This window comes from Micromys minutus (genome assembly GCF_963924665.1).
Source record: "Micromys minutus genome assembly, chromosome: 9".
In the NCBI taxonomy this organism is placed as follows: domain Eukaryota; kingdom Metazoa; phylum Chordata; class Mammalia; order Rodentia; family Muridae; genus Micromys; species Micromys minutus.
This window is the reverse complement of record NC_137978.1, coordinates 41,700,054-41,720,953: the sequence shown is the minus strand read 5'-3', so window position 1 is coordinate 41,720,953 and position 20,900 is coordinate 41,700,054. Positions and strand designations below refer to the sequence as shown.

The 20,900-nt window shown below is 41.6% G+C and overlaps 2 protein-coding genes and 1 pseudogene across 4 annotated transcripts in view; 2 read left to right on the top strand and 1 right to left on the bottom strand.

Annotated features, from left to right (window-relative positions):
- Positions 1-3,909: 3,909 nt before the first annotated feature.
- Positions 3,910-4,115, bottom strand: LOC308424812 (guanine nucleotide-binding protein G(I)/G(S)/G(O) subunit gamma-5-like; annotated as a pseudogene). The gene has a single exon. The product of its transcript is annotated as a guanine nucleotide-binding protein G(I)/G(S)/G(O) subunit gamma-5-like (transcript).
- Positions 4,116-10,765: 6,650 nt separating this feature from the next.
- LOC308424734 (large ribosomal subunit protein uL22-like) lies at positions 10,766-11,471 on the top strand. The gene has a single exon (XM_080921888.1). It carries the CDS (start codon positions 10,831-10,833, stop codon positions 11,383-11,385), a length of 555 nt encoding a protein of 184 aa, XP_080778014.1. The 5' UTR covers positions 10,766-10,830; the 3' UTR covers positions 11,386-11,471.
- Positions 11,472-12,400: 929 nt separating this feature from the next.
- The window catches only part of ZMYM4 (zinc finger MYM-type containing 4), a 99,477-nt gene continuing 90,977 nt past the window's right edge, over positions 12,401-20,900 (top strand). For both annotated transcript variants that reach the window (XM_080921565.1, XM_080921564.1), the window contains exon 1: positions 12,401-12,751. In XM_080921565.1, coding sequence (XP_080777691.1) covers positions 12,713-12,751 — 39 coding nt within the window. In that variant the 5' untranslated portion in view covers positions 12,401-12,712. The remainder of the gene's footprint in view (positions 12,752-20,900) is intronic.

Genomic DNA, 20,900 nt, shown 5'->3' with positions numbered 1-20,900 from the left:
CTGGAAGAGCAGTCAGTGCTCCTAACCACTGAGCCATCTCTCCAGCCCAACCCTAGAAATCTTAACCAAGCTGATCAGTAAGCAAAATGCAAGCTTGTAAAATGATCCTTAAAATATTATTTTGCATTTATTTATGTATTGCGTGTATGTGTGTGTGTGTGTGTGTGTGTGTGTGTGTGTGTGACACATGCATATGTCAGCAAAAGTGTGGAGGACAGAGGATAACTTTGGGAGATGGTTGTCTCCTTCTACCATGTGGATTTTAATTTTTTAAAAGGATTTATTTATTATATATCTGTGAGTACACTGTAGCTGTCTTCAGATAGACCCAAAGAGGGCATCAGATCCCATTTCAGATACTGTGAGCCACCATGTGGTTGCTGGAAATTGAACTCAGCAGTCAGTGCTCTTAACCACTGAGCCATCTCTCCAGCTCCTAGCCTCGAATTTTAAATCTATCTACTTGAGCCTGGTCTAGTTCCTCTGTATTTTTATGAATACTTTTTTTTGAAGGTCTTAAATTTTTTTGTAATTTAATTATTTGTGTGTGTGTGTGTGTGTGTGTGTGTGTGTGTATACAAAGTCTAGCAAAAATGATCTCTTTTCACCAGGTAGACAGTTTTAGAAAAATCCATTCAGGGGCATTTAGTCCATCTTAATGACACAGGTGTCCTTGGGGACTGAGACACCGTGGAAGCATGTTCATCCTGTATTTCCAGATTAGACCATGACTGTTTGAGCAGACTTGTCGAGAGTAAGAACACTGCTGGAACTTCCCTTGGCAACTCCAGTACAGCTGCTGGTGATGCGACTTGCCTTTAGAGGGCCAATGGGGAAAAGGATAGAACACTTTAAAAAGGAAAGGGAAGGCAAGGAGGGGAGGGGAGGGGAGGGAAGGAGGAAAGGGAAGGGAAGAGAGGGAAGGAGGAAAGGAAAGGTGAGGAGGGGAGGGGAGGGGGAGAGGGAAGGGAAAGATTTGGTTTCTCTGTGTAGTCCTGAAATTGCCTCTTTAGACCAGGCTGGCCTTGGTTGGACTCACAGAGCTCTACCTGCCTCTCTGCCTCTTGAGTGCTGGGATCAAGGAGTCAAGGATGTGCACCAGCAGGGACAGGCATAGACAAGTATTCTTCTACCAAGCTATAGCCTTCCCCTCCCCCAATCTTGGTTTGTTTTTTATTACAGAGTTGTAAGCTTTCTTTGTGTTTGTTTGTTTTGAGACAGTGTCTTACTGTATAGCTGAGCCTGGCTTCGAATCTGCTGCTGTCCTGCCTCGGCTTCTCTTGACTCTTATCATAGATCAGGCTAGCCCTGAACTCAGAGTTCCTCCTGCCCACACCTCCCAAGTGTTGGGATGAAAGGTATGCGCTGCCACGGAGGGCTTTGCCTCCACTCCCTTTTAAGAAATAGCTCTTCTTTATTTTTATCTGTGTGTGCCTGAGTGTGAATTTCTGTGCACCCTGAGCAGGCATGTGCCTTCGGAGGGGAGAAGAGGGTGTCAGATCTGCTGGAGTTGGAGTTACATGTGGATGATGGGAATTGAACTCTGGTCTCATACAAGAACAGTAGGGTTCTAACTTCTAAGCCATTTCCCCAGCCACAGGCCTCCTTTTTATTATTAGTCTGAGACAGATATCATGCAGCTCAAGTTAGCTTCAATCTTGCTATATAGATGAGATTAGCCTTAAACTCCAGATCCTCCTGCTTCTACTTCCAGAGTTCCAGCATCATAGGCATGTGCCACCATGATTGGCTTTATTGATTATACATAGACCATCTTGTTTGGTTGATTTCCTTGCTTTGGACTGTTTACCATTAAAAAAAATAAAAATATTGATTGTTTTTAATTTTTGGTATTTAGTATTCAACTTTACTAAATTGGTTTAATTCTTTTTATTTACCCTCTTCTCTTTTGAGACAGGGTTTCTTTGTGTAGCTTCTGGACTCTTTAGATTTTCATCTATATAATTATGTTGAAGGCTGAGATCATTATAAGTCTTCCTCTCCAGTTTGGATGGCTTTTCTTTATTTTTCTTGCTCAATGGCTCAGTCTCACGGTTCCATTATTAGGACGTGTGAATGCAGACATGTTTGTCTTGTTTCTCCTATTAAGGGAAACAGTTTGGATTGGCTGTGCACATATTACCTAGTATATGCTGCTCTCCACAAACAAACAAACAAACAAACCAAAAAGTTGCCAGGCAGTAGTGGTGCAAGCACTCATGAGGCAGAGGCAGGTGGATATCAGAGTTCAAAGCCAGCCTGGTCTACACAGTGAGTCCAGGACAGCCAAAACTACACAGAGAAACCCTGTCTTGAAAACACAAGCAAAAAGAATCTTTAATTATTTCCTTTTTTATTTTATACTTTGGGTGTTTTTGTCTGCCGCAGGCACACACCAATTGCGTGTGGTGCCTGCAGAGGGCAGATGAAGGCATAGATCCTCTGGAATTACAGTTGGTTGTTAGCTGCAATGTAGGTGCTGGGAACTGAACCCCGATCTTCTTGGAACAGTCAGTGCTCTTAACAGCTGAGTCATCTCTGTTCCCTCCTCTGGGTACATTTCTATCAAGAATATTGAATTTCACCAAACAGTTTTAATGCATTAATTAAGATCCTGAAATTGCTTTCCCTTTTACTCTGTTAATGCGATAACATGGCCTGATTGTTTTTTCTTCTTTTTTTTTAAAGTTTATTTATTTACATTATGTATGTAAGTACACTGTAGCTGTCTTCAGACACACCAGAAGAGGACAAAAGATTTCATTACAGATGGTTGTGAGCCACCATGAGGTTGCTGGAAATTGAACTCAGGACTTCTGGAAGAGTAATCAGTGCTCTTAACCGCTGAGCCATCTCTCCAGCCCACCAATTCTTAAAGTAGAAAGGTAAGCCCTCAGTAATACTACTTTGTAGCTTTGGGTCTTTGTCTCAGGGTTTCTACTGCTTTGAAGAGACACCAGGAACCCAGCAATTCTTATAACGGAAAATATTTCATTGGGGCTGGCTTGCAGTTTCAGAGGTTCAGTCCATTATCATGGTGGGAAACGTGGATGGCCTGCAGACAGACACCTGGCTTGAGGAGGAGCTGAGAGTTCTACATCTCGATCCACAGGCAGCAGGAGGAGACTGTGAGCCACACTGAGACTTCCTTGAGGATCTGAGACCTCAAAGCTTGCCACACAGTGACTCACTTCCTCCAACAAGGCAGAGGTTGTTGGTGAGGTTTGGTCTGTTGATATGCATTGCAATGCTAAATTCTATATCTGAAGGTCTAGGCCTAAGAGTGACTTCTCAAGTTTACAAGCTTCTGTTGTGCATATCTTGTTCCTTGATTTAAAGCTGTTGGTTACAGAAAATTGACTACAGCCAATTACTGGAGGATTTAGAAGTAGGTGGGTTTTGGAGTGACCTGGTTGAAGGAGGAGAGACCAGGGGGAGAGGGTGGAAGGAAGAGGAGGAAGAAGCCACCTTGCTGAGTTCATGAAAACGTGCCCTGAGGGCTAGTCAATTGGCGTTAAGAACAGCCCAAATGAAATGTAGGAATAACTTGTGGTTATCTGTAGGAAAGTTGATTCTAACAGCATAGGGGGTAGATATCTGCCCAGCTCTTGTGCTGATTAAGGCTTTTTCTAAATATAAAGGTTGTGTATGTCTTTTATCTGGGAATTAAATGGTTAAAGGAGGCATGGGATTAAACATTTTTTCCTTTTATTTTGTATGCTGCTTTATTGTATGCTACAGCCCGTGTACATAAAATAGTTAATCCTTGTGAAACAGACATCCGTGAAAATTCAGAGAGGTAGATGTTAAGGGCTGACAAGTAGAATCTTGTGTACAGACCTCGAACTTAGTTCTCGTGAATATTCACTGGTTCATGAAACGTGACTTGAGATACCTCAAGACATATGACTATAGAAAACAGCAGACTTTCTGGGGTCTCAAGGGATTTGTACTTGAAGACACTCCTGTCAGCGAGGGTCATGTTGACCATTCTGCGGACAGAACTGTTTCGAGTCTGCAGCTGCCTGGGAAACTTGCACATGGTTGAGCCAGGCCTCCAGCCAGAGCTGCTGAACCACCCTCTTCATGACAGCAACACTAGAAGAACCCAACATGGCACTAGGGACAGCTGGGAACACTGAGTAGGGGGTAGAGGTCTCAGGACGGAATTAAACATTTCTTTTTTGGGGGGGGAATTAAACATTTCTTTTTTTATATAAATTAATTTATTCATGTTATGTATATGAGTACACTGTAGCTGTCTTCAGACACACCAGAAGAGGACATCGGATCCTTTTACAGATGGTTGTGAGCCACCATGTGGTTGCTGGGAATTGAACTCAGGACCTTGGGAAGTCAGTGCTCTTAACCGTTGAGCCATCTCACCAGCCCTAAACACTTCTAAACAGTGTTTAGAAGTCAGTGCTCTTAACCGTTGAGCCATCTCACCAGCCCTAAACACTTCTAAACCACCCTATAAATATGCCACTCTTTCTGGACCAAGCAATTAAACAGATATGTCTATGGGTGCCATTCCTATTCAAACCACAGAGCTGCCTAGAATATGTAAAAGAAATTAAGATCACAATGTAAGCTCATTATTGGTCACATTAGTAGGTTTTCAAAAAGTCAAGAAGTGTGTATGGGAAGTTTCTGGAAGAAGGTATTTACAGGTCCTTTTGGGGATAATAGCATTTTTTAAAATTAATGTACAAGTTGGTTTTATATTTTAAGACATTTTTTTTAGGTTTACTATAATTTTGTGTGTATGAATGTTTGCTTGTGTCACTTGTGTGTCTGGTGTTCTTGAAGGTCAGAGGAGGGCATTGGATTCCTCAGAACTGGAGCTACGGACAGTTGTGAGCTTCCATGTGGCTGCTGGGGAATCAAACTCATGGCCTCTGGAGGAACAAGTGCTCTTAAATGCTGGGTCATAACCTGCCCCTGGTTATGTCTTAAAAAGCCATTGTTTACTGTGCTAGTCAGGACAACTTGCAAAAGTCAGTTCTCTCCTTCCACCATGAGGTTTTCCAGGTTTGAGTGCTCTTGTTCCTTGAGCTACAGCAGCCCACTGAAAGACTTCTATTGGCTTTCCAGACCTCACTTTTTTTCTGTCCTTCCTGGCCTCTTTCTCTTCCTGAGATATGTCAGCCTGCCTCAGGGCATACTGCATTTTATAGTCCCTGGGAAAGGCTCTCTGGTCTAAGGTTTATTCTGATGACTTCCTGTCTTCCACTTCCAGTTCTGTTGTCTCTCCTGAAGCCCAGGCTCCAATATCCAGCTGCCTATTGGACACTTTTACTGGGATGTGCAAGACACTCGTCAAATTCAACATGCCGGAGTTGTTCTTCTCTTTCTCCCTGGCCCCTCAAATCTACTCTACTTCATTTCACATAATAGTCCTACACCAACCGCTTAGTTTTAAAAAAAAAAAAAGAAAGAAAGAAAAAAGAAAAAGTCATCTGAGTTCAGCTAGTCTCCCTTACCAATATTCTTGACTGTTATTGTTTCCCTGGACTGCCAGAGTTTCTTCAATTATATCCACCCTAGTTCCCTGATGTTGTCCAGAGATCACAAGACTTTCCCACAAAGTCATCCTTAGCCTCATAGCAAAGTAGGGACTAGTTTGGTGCATATAAACCCTGTCTTTAAAAAAAGAAAAAAAGTCTTTCTTCAGTTGTCTTTTCTTCTGACATCATCCTCTATCCCTGCGACTGAGTACTTACTGGGTTCTAGGAACAGTGGCTATGCCTGAGTACTTCAGGTTCGTTTCTGTGGAATGGCTTTTTTTTTTTTTTTTTTTTTTTTCCCTCTTCTTTTCCAAGAGAGGGTCTCACTTTGTAGGCCTTACTGGCCTAGAACTTGCTATAGCCCAGGCTGGCCTCGAACTCACAGAGATCCACCTACCTCTGCTTCTGGAGTGCTGACACCACTGGGTTTGTTAGGTTTTATTCTTGCTGTTCCCTTTGCCTGGAATGCTTTGTGCTTTTGGTAATTATTTACGTTTTAGGTGATAAATTCACCTTCAAAACACAGTCTCTGACTAGCTTATCTACAGCGACTTCCCTTCCTCTTTGTATCCTGGTATTGTTTATTTTCTTCGGGGTCTCTGAAGGGCATCTTATCTATGTAACTGTCAGTTTTGATTAAATGTTTCAGTGAGATGGTTAGAAGTCTGTTTTAGAATTTCATGTAAATGCCCTATTTTTTAAAAATGGCGTCTCCTTTTAGAGGGAGGCATTGCAGGAGGGAAAACTTGAGATCTTGAGTTCCAGTTTTCCTTTCTTCCCCTGATGTTCAGCAACCTGCTGGTCAGTAGTGAACAGCCCATCTCCTAGCCTGACCCGGTTGAGTCTTTGCAGAGCTTGTAGGCAAGCAACACTTTCTGAGGTCTGTTAGTTTGTTTTAGACCTATGGAATTTACATAGCCACTGACTGCCCTTCAACTTGGCTCCCGGTTATCTTCTCTAGGATCTATAGGAACTTCTGGATATATTCTGTATGATTTAGGATTAAAGGACTGTAATTCCTGGTTGCCAGCTTGACTGTATCTGGAATGAACCACAATCCAGAACTGGAAGGCTCACCTTAGATCCATTGAGGATATGGCTCTTAGGACACTAACTGAAGGAGATCTCTAAGTTCAAGGTCATCTGGGACAAAGCAAGTCCCAGCTCCAGGTGTAGCGGAACACACCTTTAATCTGGGCCACACCTTCTGTTGAAGACCTACATAAGGACATTGGAAGAAGGAAGACTCTTCTTCACCTGCTTGCTTTGTGGTACTGAGTAACTGCTAGATCCTTGGACTTCCATTCACAGCTACTGCTGACCATTGTTGGGGATTTGGACTACAGATTGTAAATCATCAACAATTTCCTTACTATGTAGAGACTAACCCATAAGTTCTGTGATTCTAGAGAATCTTGACTAATACAAACAGTGACCCAATATATGATGGCAGGCTCTGCTTTCTTCCACCTGTGGTTCTATGCAGAACCACAGTCTAGTGAATGGTGTCACTCGAAAGAACAAAGGCCTGGTCAGCTGCTATGGAATTGTCTCTGGACCCTTCCAAAGACACTCTGAGAAAACTGCTCACTAGGTACATCTTGATTCAGTTAAGATGGCAATCAAGTCTAACCATCACAACATCTTAAGTCAGGCTCTTCTCTGCAGGGTAGTCCTGAGAAGAATTTCTCCAATTAGAAAAGATTAAAATAGGCTTTAATGGAGTTAAAAAAAAACTTGCTGGATTGCCTTCATTGCATTTAGTCTATTTAGTTGTGCAAATTGTACCCAGAATTCTCTCACGCTCCAGAGAACACACTTCTTCCATCTAGAACAGCTAAACTGTGAGGCTGTGACATTTAATAACAGGGTAAAAGGAAGAAGAAAGGGGAGTGGCCATCCATCAGGAGACCTGGGCACAGTTTCCCCATTCCAACTCTTCATTATAGAACGTCTTCCTTCTTGCTCTGAGAAACAGAGACAACTTTCAGACTCGACCTGCAAGACACTGTCCACATATGCGAAAATGATTCCAACTAGTAGACAAGAGAAGGCTTGCATCTAGCTCAGAGATTTGCTCAAGCCTGGTGAAACCAGGATTGATACAAAAGAATTATATAAACATCATTACTGGAGAAACCCTGTTTAAGAAGAAAAAAAAAAAAAAAGGTCCTTATAATGGTTTGTATATGTTTGGCCCAGGAAGTGGCCCTATTAGGAGGTGTGGCCTTGTTGGAGGAAGTGTGTCACTGTTGGGGTAGGCTTGGTACCTTCTTCCTAGTTGCCTGGGGATGCCCAGTCTGTTCCTGGCTTTCTTCAAATGAAGATGTAGAACCCTCCGCTCCTCTTGCACCATGCCTGGCTGGATGCTGCCATGCTCTCATCTTGATGATAATGGACTGAACCTCTGAACCTGTAAGCTAGCCCCAATTAAATGTTCTCATTTATAAGACTTGCCTTGGTCATGGTGTCTGTTCACAGCAGTAAAACCTTATGACAGATGTCGAAATTGAATCAGCTGGATATTTGCAAAGTACTCCCCCCCCCACTATATTCAAGATCTATTTCTTTACTTTAGATGTCAGAAAAGTAGATTTGTAGATGAATTATTACACTTAAATTTTGGAATACAATTTTAAAATTAGAAAGATAAAATGAATAAATAAGACAAGAAAATATTAGCCTTCTGAGATGGCTCTGTGGGTAAAAGCACTGGGTGTAGAAACCAAATGATTGACCTGAGTTGGGTCTTTGGATACTACAGTCGTATCCAAAGATGACCTCTGATCTTAACACACACATGCCTGCACTTGTCCCTCCCCCAACCCAACTTTCTCTCTCTCTCTCTCTCTCTCTCTCTCTCTCTCTCTCTCTCACACACACACACACACACACACACACTAACAAATAATATATACTTTAGCTGAGAAGTAGTGATATACACCTTTAATCCTAACATACTGGAGACAGAGACAGGATTTTCTTGAGTTTGAGGCCAGCCTGGTCTACAGAAGAAGTTCCAAGACACCCAGGGCTACACAGGGAAACTATGTCTTGAAAAACCAACCCAACCAACCAGCCAAAAAACACTTCAGTAATAATAATGTTGGGCTGGAGAGATGGCTCAGTGATTAAAAGCACTGACTGTTCTTCCAGAGGTCCTGAGTTCAGTTCCCAGCAATCATATGATGGCTCACAACCATCTGTAATGGGATCTGATGCCCTCTTTTGGTGTGTGTGAAAGCAGTACAGCATACTCATACACATAAAATAAATATTAAAAAAATAATGTTAATATGGTATGTGGTATAGCCCATAGGCTCATAATTTGAATGCCTAGTGATTATGCAGCATGCCCTTGTGGGAGGGCTTTGAGGTTTTAAAAAGCCTATGCCAGGCCCAGTTTCGTTCAGCTGGTGGATCAGAATGTAGCTATGAGCTACAGCTTTGTACTAGATTCCCTGCTATGGTGATAAAGGACTATGTTTCTGAACCTTGTAAGCAAGCCTTCAATAAAATAATGATGATAATAAATTTTATTAATACATATTAATATTAAATGGTAATAATAATAATGATAAATTATTAGTTTCTCAAGACAGTTTCTCTATATAGATCTGGCTGTCCTGGAACTTGATCCATAGACCAGGCTGGCTTCAAACTCACAGATCTGTCTGCCTCTGCCTGCTGAGTGCAGGGATTCAAGGTGTGCTCTATGTCCAGCTGCAAGTTCTCAATTAAATGCTTTCCTTTGTAACACTTGCTTTGGTCGTGATGTCTCTTGACAGCCACAGAATAGTGGCTAAGACACTGTAACACGAACCAAAGTGTTCTAAGAGGTCTGCAGGTGTTTACTGATTTAATCCTTCCATTAACCCATTTCCAAATGTGAAAATCAAGTCACAAAATAAATGTTACTAACACCACATAACTGTACTCAGACAAATCATATCTGTATCTGTCTGACAGATTTGGCTACAAGGTCATCAATTTGCAGCCTTTATGAAATTTCAAGTATCCCAGGGAGTACATATCTTTGCATTTTGTCTTGGTCTTGCTTTTAATGACCTTGGGCTAGCTTTTTGATTTCTGTGAACTTGTTTGTAGGTTTTGGTTAGCTCTGTGGTGCTTCCTCCACACTTTTTCTTTCTTCTTCTATATAAATACATGCATCGAATATCCCCGGCATGCTTGAACTTTATCTGGAATGTGCAAATCACACCTATTATTCAAGACCCAACTTATCAGACCCCTAGAAACCTCCTGTTGTAGTTGAGAGCCCTAGGCTGAGAGTCAAGGTGCCAGTCCAGACAACGTTAATAATCCTTTGTGTGATCTTATGCTATTCACATCTTATCTGAGCTTTGGTTTCATCATAAACTGTGGAAATGTGTTTGGGGTGTGTTTCATTGGTAGAATGCTTTCTTAGCACGAGGGAGGGAGGTCCCCAGCACTGCAGAAGAAGAAAATATAGTGTAGCTGACCTAAATCAATGCACTTAAACCATTAAAAAAAAAGAGCCCAGCATTTTTCTAATGATAGGGCATATGAGTTGAGGAAAAAAGGGCAAGGCTGAAGTTGGGTTCCTCATGTTCAGTTGAATGTTAGAAGTTCTGCTTCTATTTTTTTTTTCTTCTTATTTTAGATAGTTCATGTAGATCAGGCTGGTACCAAGCTGTTGGATTTTATTAGGAGTATTCTACAGCTCATAAAAAGGTGGAAACCATCTAGACTTATATTTAACTGCATTCCCTAAAAACATCTTGACATTTCTATTTGCTTTTTTGCCTTGGGCATGTAAATAGTCTAGAATATTTAAAAAAATTATCTGCCAGGAATGAATTTTTTTTTTTTGTTCTATTTATAAGTGAAACAAAAGATAATGGGCCTAATGGAGAACCAAGGACCAACATGGATATGCTTAGCCTTTTCAGTGTTCAACCAGAGGTCCTGGGTTCAAAGAGCTACTGACCAACACACAGAAGTATCATCTTGTAAGTATAGGGGCTTCTAGGCTCCCTTAGAATAAGTATTGCCATGGAGAAGGACAACTCTTCAATCAGAGACTTATATATTTTTTAATTAGTTCTTTGGGGATTTCCTAGTATCTCAGCACTCCAAGCACTTGGTCAAGGCAGGAGGACCACCAGTTCCAGGCCACCCTTTGTTACATAGTAACTTAGTCCAATGCAACCCAACCTGAACCCACCCAAACTAATTTCCTTATATTTCTTACTATATGTCTGTCTGTTGTACCTAAGCCTTCATTAAGAATCCAATGTGAGCTCTTCCTGCAAGCGGCCAGAGGTGACCTGTAAAGATGGTTCGCTACTCCCTTGACCCAGAAAACCCCACAAAATCATGCAAATCCAGAGGTTCAAACCTTCGTGTTCATTTTAAGAACACCCGGGAAACTGCCCAGGCAATCAAGGATATGCATATCCGTAAAGCCACCAAGTATCTGAAGGATGTCACTTTAAAGAAGCAATGTGTGCCATTCCGGCGTTACAACGGTGGCGTAGGTAGGTGCGCCCAGGCCAAACAGTGGGGCTGGACACAGGGACGTTGGCCAAAAAAGAGTGCTGAGTTTTTGCTGCATATGCCTAAGAATGCAGAGAGTAATGCTGAACTTAAGAGTTTAGACGTAGATTCTCTAGTCATTGAACACATCCAGGTGAACAAGGCACCTAAGATGCGCCGGCGAACCTACAGAGCTCATGGCAGGATTAACCCATACATGAGCTCCCCCTGCCACATTGAGATGATCCTCACGGAGAAGGAACAGATCGTTCCAAAGCCAGAAGAGGAGGTTGCACGGAAGAAAAAGATATCCCAGAAGAAACTGAAGAAGCAAAAGCTCATGGCACAGGAATAAATTCAGCATAAAATAAATGGAGTTAAAGTAAAAAAAAAAAAAAAAAAAAAGAATCCAATGTGAGGACTTCGGCTCACATTCTCTTTGGCTTTCATCAGTGTGCCTAATCTTGGATTTTTCTGCTTTGACAGTTCAACTCCCATCTTTTAAGTCAGATCAAGTTTCTTCAGTGGAGGCAAATGAAGGCACACAGCAGTTGCGGGTCATTACCATGAGATTTCCCAGGAGAGCAGCTATGTTCTTGAATTATCAAGGCTCTTCACAATTTATGTTCTATTGCCCTGAAGACAGTTTTGTGTGTTCAGAATCCTGGAAGAATGCAATTCCAGACTGGGTTCTAGTTCCTCACCAGCTGCTAGATATCTTGAGGTAAATTAATTTACTTCAAATGGCCATACTAAAATGCTAACTTTGAACGCAACGGAGTAGATGGTGCCTAAGATCCTTCCCCATTTTGGTATTCTAATGGTAAGCAGCTATTGAAGAAATTATCTTCAGTTGTTGGTTCTGTCTTCAAAACCATCAGTGGATCTGATTTTAAGGTTGGAAGTTGTTCCTTGATCGTCTACGCCCTTTTCTTGACAAGCTGTTGGTTTCTCCTTGAGATAACAGTCTTGTTTTCTTCTTGGTTGGGATTCTTCATGTTCAAAGGTTCACCTAGAACTTCAGCTCATCAGCATATTCTCCTTTCAGCAATAGCTCTGTAGTCAGGTGTAGGGTGGTGATGTGAACCCCTCACTCACATTTCACCCATTCCTCCAGATAGTCTTTTAGTTAAGATCTTTGATCCTGACATCATCCCTTCGTCATGGTCCCTTTAAGGAAGCGGCCATAGTTGAGTGGTGGGAGCAGCTGCTGGCAGCAAAGAGACTAACAGGATTAGGCCTAGCCTGGGCCACTCACCGCGCACGCTCAGGACCGGGGGCTTGGTGGGAAAGGGAGGAGGGGCTTGTAGCGCGCTTGCGCATCAGGGGCGCGCGCAAGGGGCTGGTTTGGAGATCCCTTTAAGAAACCACAGGCGGAGGAATTTCTCGGAGAGAAAATAATCCTACTCACGGGGCCCCTTGGAGGCCATTAACCCCCCGAGTCCCGGCCCCCTCCCCCCCGCCCCGGCAGGCCCTCGCGACCACGCGCCCGCCCGTGGGACCCCAGGAGCTGCGGCCAGCGTGCGGGCCTCCGCCCCCTCGTCACTCCCGCGCCAGGCCCGGCGGGGGCCAAGGGGACCGGACCGCAGCGAGTGAAGCGCCGTGTCTGCAGTGTGGGCGGGGGCCGAGAGGGGCCGCGGCCGCCGCGCCGGGAGCCGCCGCGGTTCCGAGCGGGGCCCAACATGGCGGAGCGGGAGGTGGAGACCGGCCCCCGAAAGAGGGTAGGTGAGGTGAGGCCGCGGGCGGGCTGCGGGCGGGGGGCGGGGCGCGGCGGGCCACCACCAGCCCGGAGCTCACGGGTGGCGCGGTGGTCGACGGCCCGAGGGAGGGGCGGCCGGAGGCGGCACCGGGGTCCTCTCGGCAGGTGGGACAAAGCTCGGTGGCCGGCGGGGAGGGGGATGGGCGGGGGCTGTGGTCCGCTCGCGTCCCCTCCCTTCTCCGGCGTGTGGGTGGTGGTGCGTATTCGGGGAGCCTGGGGGACGCAAGGTGTCAGACTCCGGTTCTGCATCCTCGAGGAAAAGGGAGTCTGTGGAAGTTTCTCTGGGGAGAGGGTCAGGTGGGGGTAGCGGTGGCGGGAAGAAGTCGTGGAGGATTGGTTGTCTCACGAGGAGTAACCGGGAGGGTGCTGCGGGAACACCGAAGGCAATTCATCTTCCTGCCTCCACTCCCCTCCCCCTTGACCGTTATCAAGCCCCAAACTGGACGTGGTACTCTTCACCTTAGAAGAAGTGGGGTTGTCGTCTTGATGTTGGGGCACGTTTTTTTTTTTTTTTCTTTTTGTTGTTGTTATTTTGTTTGTTTTTGTTTTTTGATACCTACGAATGTGTTGTAGTCTAGCTTCTTTACCTGCAGTTAGGAACGTGGAAGAGTGACAAGTTTTGTCGTTAGGATGTTTCCCAGCCAGCCTTGCCTGCCTAGTTCACATGAAGCCTTGTCTACACAGGAGTTGTAAACCTTTTAAAAGTTTGTCTTGAGACTTTTTAAAAAATTTTTTAAATTTAATTGTGAGTAATTTTCTTTAGGTGGAGAACAATGCTATCCATTGAGTAATGTTTTTCAAGGCTTTTTTTTTTTTTTTTTTAAAGCTTCTCCTCACCAGAATGTTAAGCATCAACTTTGTCAGGTTTCCTATCTGGAGGCTTCCTTTTGGAAATGGGCTCCAAATGATGTGAAGCTGGTTAAAACATTGCTACTGAATCTCAACAACCAAAAATGCTTTTTCATTCAGCATAAAAGTCTATTCAAAGATACATACTGTTAACATACTGACTGCTGACTATGTGCCTGACATTGGGTGAAATGCTTTGTGAAGAGTCCAACCTCACAGTAATTGTGCAGCCTATTTGTGGCTCAAATGTAGACTTATTTCCTTATCATATAATTAAGTCTGCAAAGTCCAGAGATTTGAATACAGGTTTGCAAATGCTTGTGTTGGTTACATTTACGTTTTTAAAATTCTTCCAGTCCTGGCATTGGATTCTAGGTCTCAACATCTGCAAGACAAGCCTATACCACTGAGGTGCACTACTAGCCTGAGGAGTTTTCTCTTTTTAAAAATGTAAATGATGCCTTTTTCTAACAGTTCTTTAGGAAACTTCATAACTGTCAGGAAAAGTAAAAATACAGTTTAAATTCAGGCTGCAACTGCATTCCCAAACTCCTAGAGTCTACTATTAACAGTTTTCCTAGATACTTGTTTACCATGTAATTATTTCATCTCACTATCTCTTTACCTAGTGATACATTAGTTTTTTAAATGTACTGCATTTTAACATTTTTAACAATTAAAAATTAATGTTGATAGTCTTAGATATGCAAAATGTTAGGTTCTCTTCATATATTAATCATAGAACAGGGTAAGATGTATAATATAATGTATGCCTAGATAGATCATTTACAATAAATACTGATCTAGAATGCATGTTTTGAAATTCTGAATTGTTTTCCAATTTCTGATTAGTAGTAAACTGTCTTCATTATCTTGAGTGAATGCATATGACATGTGTGGTCTACTAATTTAAATATAAACGATAAATTAACTATAGTGTAAATTCAGAGGTACTCATTTACTAGTAAAGCTGTTGTCATTTGCTTTATAGGACATCTTAGGAAAATCTTAAGCATCTGCTGACAAATTAGACTTAAGTGTATTCTTGTTCACATTTAACAGGTGGAAAAGGGATTGGAGGGCAATTTTTTATTTTATTTATTTATTTAATTATATATACAGTGTTTTGCTTGCATGTATTCCTGTGGGTCAGAAGAGGGTACTGGATCTCATTACAGATGGTTGTGAGATACCATATGGATGCTGGGAATTGAACTCAGGATCTCTGGAAGAGCAGTTGGTGCTCTTAACCTCTGAGCCATATCTCTAACCTTCACCCCATACCCCCCCTTTTTTTAAAGCAGCAAATGGTTATAGTTTTAATTTCAGTATTCAGAAAGCAAAGGCAGGTGGATCTTTGTGAGGCCACCTTGCTTTACATAGCAGGTTCCATGGTAATTAGGGCTGCATAGTGAGACCCTTTCTAAGTGACCCCTTTTTTTCTTTTCAGTGCTGGGGATTGAACTTGACTTCATGTGCACTTTAACATTGACCCACAGCCCAGCTTTCAAACATTGTATTTGACACCATGGAGCACTTTTACAGCTTTTACATAATGTGTGTGGGATGTTTGCATTCAATATATATATATAGGTTTAAAGATTTATTTATTTTTAATGTGTACTAGTCTTCAGCTTACATGTGTGTCTGTGTATTACATACATGCATTGTCCACATGCATTGTCAGAAGAAGTTGATAGAAACTATGGAACTGGAATTATAGATGGTTGGGAGCCACCATGGGTGCTGAGACCCAAACCCAGGTCCTTTGGAAGAATAGCCAATGTTCATATACTATTTTGTATGTATGATTGTTTGCCTACATGTATGTGTGTGCCATGTTCATGTCCTGTACTTTTGGAGGCCAGAAGAGGGCATTAGATAACTTAATTACATTTATATATGGATATGAGCTGCCATGTGGGTGTTGGTAACTGAATACAGGTCCTCTGCAAGAACAGCAAGTGTTCTTACCTACTCTCTAGCTTCTCCTTCTCTCTCTCTCTCTCTCTCTCTCTCTCTCTCTATATATATATATATATATATATATATGTATATATATATATACATATATATATGTATATATATACACACACACACATTTTTTTTAAATTAAAATTTAATGTGTATGGGTGTTGTCTGTTCATTACAGTGTCTGTTCAGTCTAGAAGAGGGGGTTGGATCCTTTGAGACTAGATTTCCAGGCAGTTAGGAGGTGCCATTGGGTGCTGAGTTTTGAACTTGAGTTCTCTGAAAGAAGAGTAAGTGCTCTTAACTGCTGAGCCATTTCTCCAACTCCACATCCAATAATTCCAATAGCTTTGCATTTGTAATCCATTTTATCGTAGATAATTTGTTAAAATGTCAGGAGAGTTGATTTTTTTTCTTTTTAAAGATTTGTTTATAATATATACAGTACACTGTAGTTGTCCTCAGACACACCAGAAGGCATCAGATCTCATTACAGATGGTTGTGAGCCACCATGTTGTTGCTTGGATTTGAGCTCAGGACCTCTGGAAGAGCAGTCAGTGAATGCTCTCAACCACTGAGTATTCTCTCCAGCCCGAGTTGATTTCTATGATACAAATGACTTTTCTTTCATCCAAAATGTTAAATTCATTATATGCAGATTGATGGGAGTTGTTTAATTTAGTTTTTTTTTCTCTTTTTCTTCATTATTTTGAAACTGTCTCATGTAGCCTAGGCTGGCCTTGAATTAGCTTTGTATCCACAGTTTACCTTGAACTCCTGCTTTCTGAGTCCACTTTCCAAGGGCTAGAATTACAGGAATGTGCCTACAGGCCTGACATTTCATACAGGTTAAATGTAATTTTGCTTTGTTACAGTTATCTGCATAGACCTATATGATACTGTAAGGTTATCCAGTCTGAAATTTCATGGGTGAAATGGGATATAAGATGCTTACTGACTTTGAGTTTTATTATCCTGAATTATAAGAAAGATGAGCTTATGCTGTTTGATTAGATATATGCCCTATATGGGAGCTATACACCTTTAATTCCAGCAGTGATTATTTTAAAATAGTTGTGTTAATAATCATAAATTGTGTGTGTGTGTATTTCATTTTCCTGTTGTGTGCAGTTAGGACAACAGATAGCAGTTAGACTATATTGATTTGACATTTAATTAGATTATATATGAATTCCAGTCTCTAGTTTGTGAACTAGGGGAGAGGAGTATGTGGATGGATTAACAGTATCATTACCCTCTGTGTCACATAGGGAACCAAGTTCATACCTTTCTGTGTATGGATAAAGGTCAGCATTTCCTCTCTTTGTCTCACACTTTAATGGTAGGGTATTTTAGGAATATTATTTATGAATCACTTTAAAGTTATACATTTTTTGTTTTCTAAGATAGCTTTTTAGATTCATCTGGCTTATAAGTAGTTTACAGATGACTCTTAATTGTGTTATGAAATAACAAGTCTGATTGCCATATTTCATTGTAAAATTGCTATTTTATAGTTTATATTACAAAATAACTTGTAGTTGTATTTATTTTAATGCTTAATTTCTATGTTAAATTTGAGATACTCATTGTGCTTAAATATAGAAAACATATGCATAAACAGTATGCTTACGTATTTGTAAAATACCTTATCTCCATATATGTGTCAGGATGCTTGCACATACCTGAACTTAGACCGTTGTTGATAGCACTTGTCAGGCTTTAGGAGATAAAGAGATGAGAGCGCAATAGTATTTTAGGCTAGAGGTGCTCCAGTAAAGAGCACTGGCTGCTCCTACAGAGGACGAGAGTTTGTCCTGGTATCCACATGGTCTCACAAACATATGTATCTCTAGTTCCAGGAGATCCAATGCTCACTTCTATCCTCTGCAGGTGGCAGGCACATTAGGTTCCTAGACAATACATGCAGAACACCCCTATACATAAAAATAAATAGGTCAAAAATAAATAGATCTTCTGGCTAGATGGATAGCTCAGCTGTTAAACGAGTGTTTACTGCTCTTCCATAGGACCTGGCTTCAATTCTTAGTATTTATGTCAGGTAGTTCACAGCCAGTTAAAACTTTGTGGTTTCAGGGTATCCACTGCCCTCTTTTCTCTTTGGGCATATGGTGCACATAAACTCATAACCACATACATACACATAAATAAAAATGAAACTTAAAAAAGTATATTGTACATTATGGTCTGTAGTATTATATGAATATTAAACTGCATGTAGGCAGGAATAAGAAGTCACAGAAATAGGTAAATAGCTTTTGATTGGATTACAGACTTTTTGTTTTGCCTTTGTTTTAATGTTGTATGATAAAAATTTCATTTGCTTTTTGTTTTAGACAAGGGTCTTACTCTACGTACAGCTACATTGGCTAGCCTCAAACTCATAATTGACTCTTCTGTCTCTCCCTGTCTAGCACTGGGATTACAGGCATGGACCACCAAGTTCAGCTAGAGCTTTTTCCTTGTTTCTCATTTCAACCTGTAGAACTCTTCCCAAAATGGCTTTTAGCAACATCTATTTAACAATATCTATTTGGGGGAGTCTGTACTCTCCCCCTTTTTTCCCCTAAATCTTGTTTCAAAAGAGTTTTCCATTCTGTTATCCCATTGCAGAATCACATTTTTAGTGATTTTTTTTTTCTCTTTGAGTAAAGATGTCTGTGTCCGTCCCTCCCCCCATACACACACACACACACACACACACACACACACACACACACACACACACAGAGATTAAGTGAAAAATGTAAGAAGAACCAGCAAAACAGCTCAGTGAGTAAAGGAACATGTCACCAAGCAGTATGACCTGAGTTCAATTCCTAAGAACTACAAAGTGGGAGCAGAGAGCCCATTGCTGAAAAGTTGTCCTCTTTCCTTCACATGTGCAACAAGGTATGTTTGACAAACACACACAATAAGTGCAATAATAACAAAGGGAAGCAAGGTTCAGATCCCAACACCCACACTGAGGCAACTCAAATGCCTCTGGCCTTTTTAGACACCTGCATTCAAATGCATATACCCACACACACTGTTTTAGGGTTACTATTGCTGAGATGAAACACCATGACCAAAGCTTGTGAAGAAAGGGTTTTCTTGGCTTACTTATCATCATTACTGTATATCAAGAAGAAATTCAGCACAGGAACTCAAACAGGGAAGGATCTGAACACTGCACTCTGCTTCTGTAAATTCAATTGTTTTTAGATTCTGCATTAAGTGAGGTATGATTTTTGTCTTACTGTGACCAGCTTAACTCATATATCATATGTATATTTATTATATGGAACTATTCAATACTCATTTCATTTCATTCAGTTTCATTACATTGAAATATTATGTATGTATATGTATTATGTGTCTATACAGTCATAGATTATACATTTGTATTCATTATATATTATTTATATAGGTATGTAGACATATAATGAATACACATTTACACACATATATATATATATATGTGTATATCTGGCCTCTATAGACACTAAACACACACACACACACACACACCTTACTCAAATATAATAGCAAATCTTTTAAAAGAATCAGAAGGACATTTTGCAAGTAAAATTTTTTGAAGATGTAGTTAATGTAAAGATCTGGAAATAAGATCATTCTAGATTAGGCCCTTAAATCCAAGGAAGAGTTCCCCTAAGAGAAACACAAAGGTGAGAGTGATAGAAGGCATCCATGTGAAGACAGAGGCAATGAGAGAAGTACAAACACCGGGGAGATAAAGGCCTTCAGAGAACACAGGACCTGCTTGACACTGACTTCTTTTGAATTTTAATTTTTTGATTTATAAGCGTTTTGCAGGCTGGAGAGATGGCTCAGTGGTTAAGAGCACCAACTGCTCTTCCAGAGGTCCTGAGTTCAAATCCCAGCAACCACATGGTGGCTCACAACCATCTGTAATGGAACCTGACACCCTCTTCTGGTGTGTTTGAAGACAGCGACAGAGCACTCACATACATAAATAAATCTAAGTGTTTTGCTTCCATGTAAGTTGTACCACATCCATGCAATGCCCACCGAGGCCAGAAGAGGGCATTGGGTCCTCTGGAACTGGAGTTACAGACAGTTCTTTGCTTTCATGTGGGTGTTGAAAGTTGAACCAGGGTCTTCCCAGAGAAGACTACTTAACTCTTAAACCACTGAGTTGCCTCTCCAGCTCAACTCCTTGATTTTTTTACTTGTACTCTCCAAAACTGTGAGCCAATACATTGTGGTAATAATTTATGCATGTGTGCTTAGTACAAAGTGGAGGTTAGAGAACAACTTTCAAAAATTCGTTTTCTCCTTTGTTTTTAGGTATGGTCTCTAGGCTAGCTGGTATGTATATTTCAGGCCATCTGACACATGATGTAGCTCCTATATTACCTGTAGGGAGTGCTTGGATTTGGGTTGTAGTTATTTAATTAAGGAAATAAAGCTTGTATGACATGTTAAACCATGAATCAACTTGCTGGCCTGGATTTGCATTTTTCTTTTTCTTTTGTTTTCTTTAACTTTATTGATTTATGACTGTCACATTATGCACCACAATCCATTCATCTCCCCCTTCCTTGGTACCCGACTTCCACTTTGCAACCTCTGCTGTCCTCCCAGCAGAGGAAATAATATATTGTTGTGGAAGCTATAGTGTGTCACAGTGTGTCCCACAGTATACCCTTTGTCCACACACTTCTTTGCCTACAAATGTTCATTGCCGTGACTCATTGCTCTGGTATGAGGCCCTGTGTCATGGAGAGCCTGTAGTTTTAAATCTATGGGACCAGCCCCTTCATGTACTCCAGCAGTTTATTGATGGGTTAGATGGTGGGGTGGGCCAATTCAAAGCCGTAAATCTGGGCCTGAGAGGTATCTGAGCTTGTCAGTGCGCCTGCTCTTCATGCCCTTAGGGCTAGCTTACCCACAACCAGTTATACCAGAGCAAGTTCAATCCTACTGCCTAGGTGAGGTTTAGGGCCAGTTCTCCCACTTTCATGACACTGGGGCTAGCTCTCCTGTCCACCATAGATGGCAAGGGATGAGAGAGGGGAAGAGGGCATGTGTCCCTTCTTGGTGTATGTGGCCCAACAGACAGGGGGCAAGGCCAGCTCACCTGCAATCCTCACATGCAGCTCTGTACTGCTCAGGCGAGGTACAGGCTCACTCTCTTGAGTGTTTCAGCAGGTGAGGGGCAGGGACAGCTCTCCTGCCTGTCATAGGTGGCAAGAGGCAAGAGTGGGGAAGGGCATCTCTCCCTTGTCCATGTTGCTGCACA

Coding starts and splice junctions, on each gene's coding strand:
- LOC308424734 (XM_080921888.1), top strand. CDS start 10,831: ATGGTTCGCTACTCCCTTGACCCAGAAAACCCCACAAAATCATGCAAA.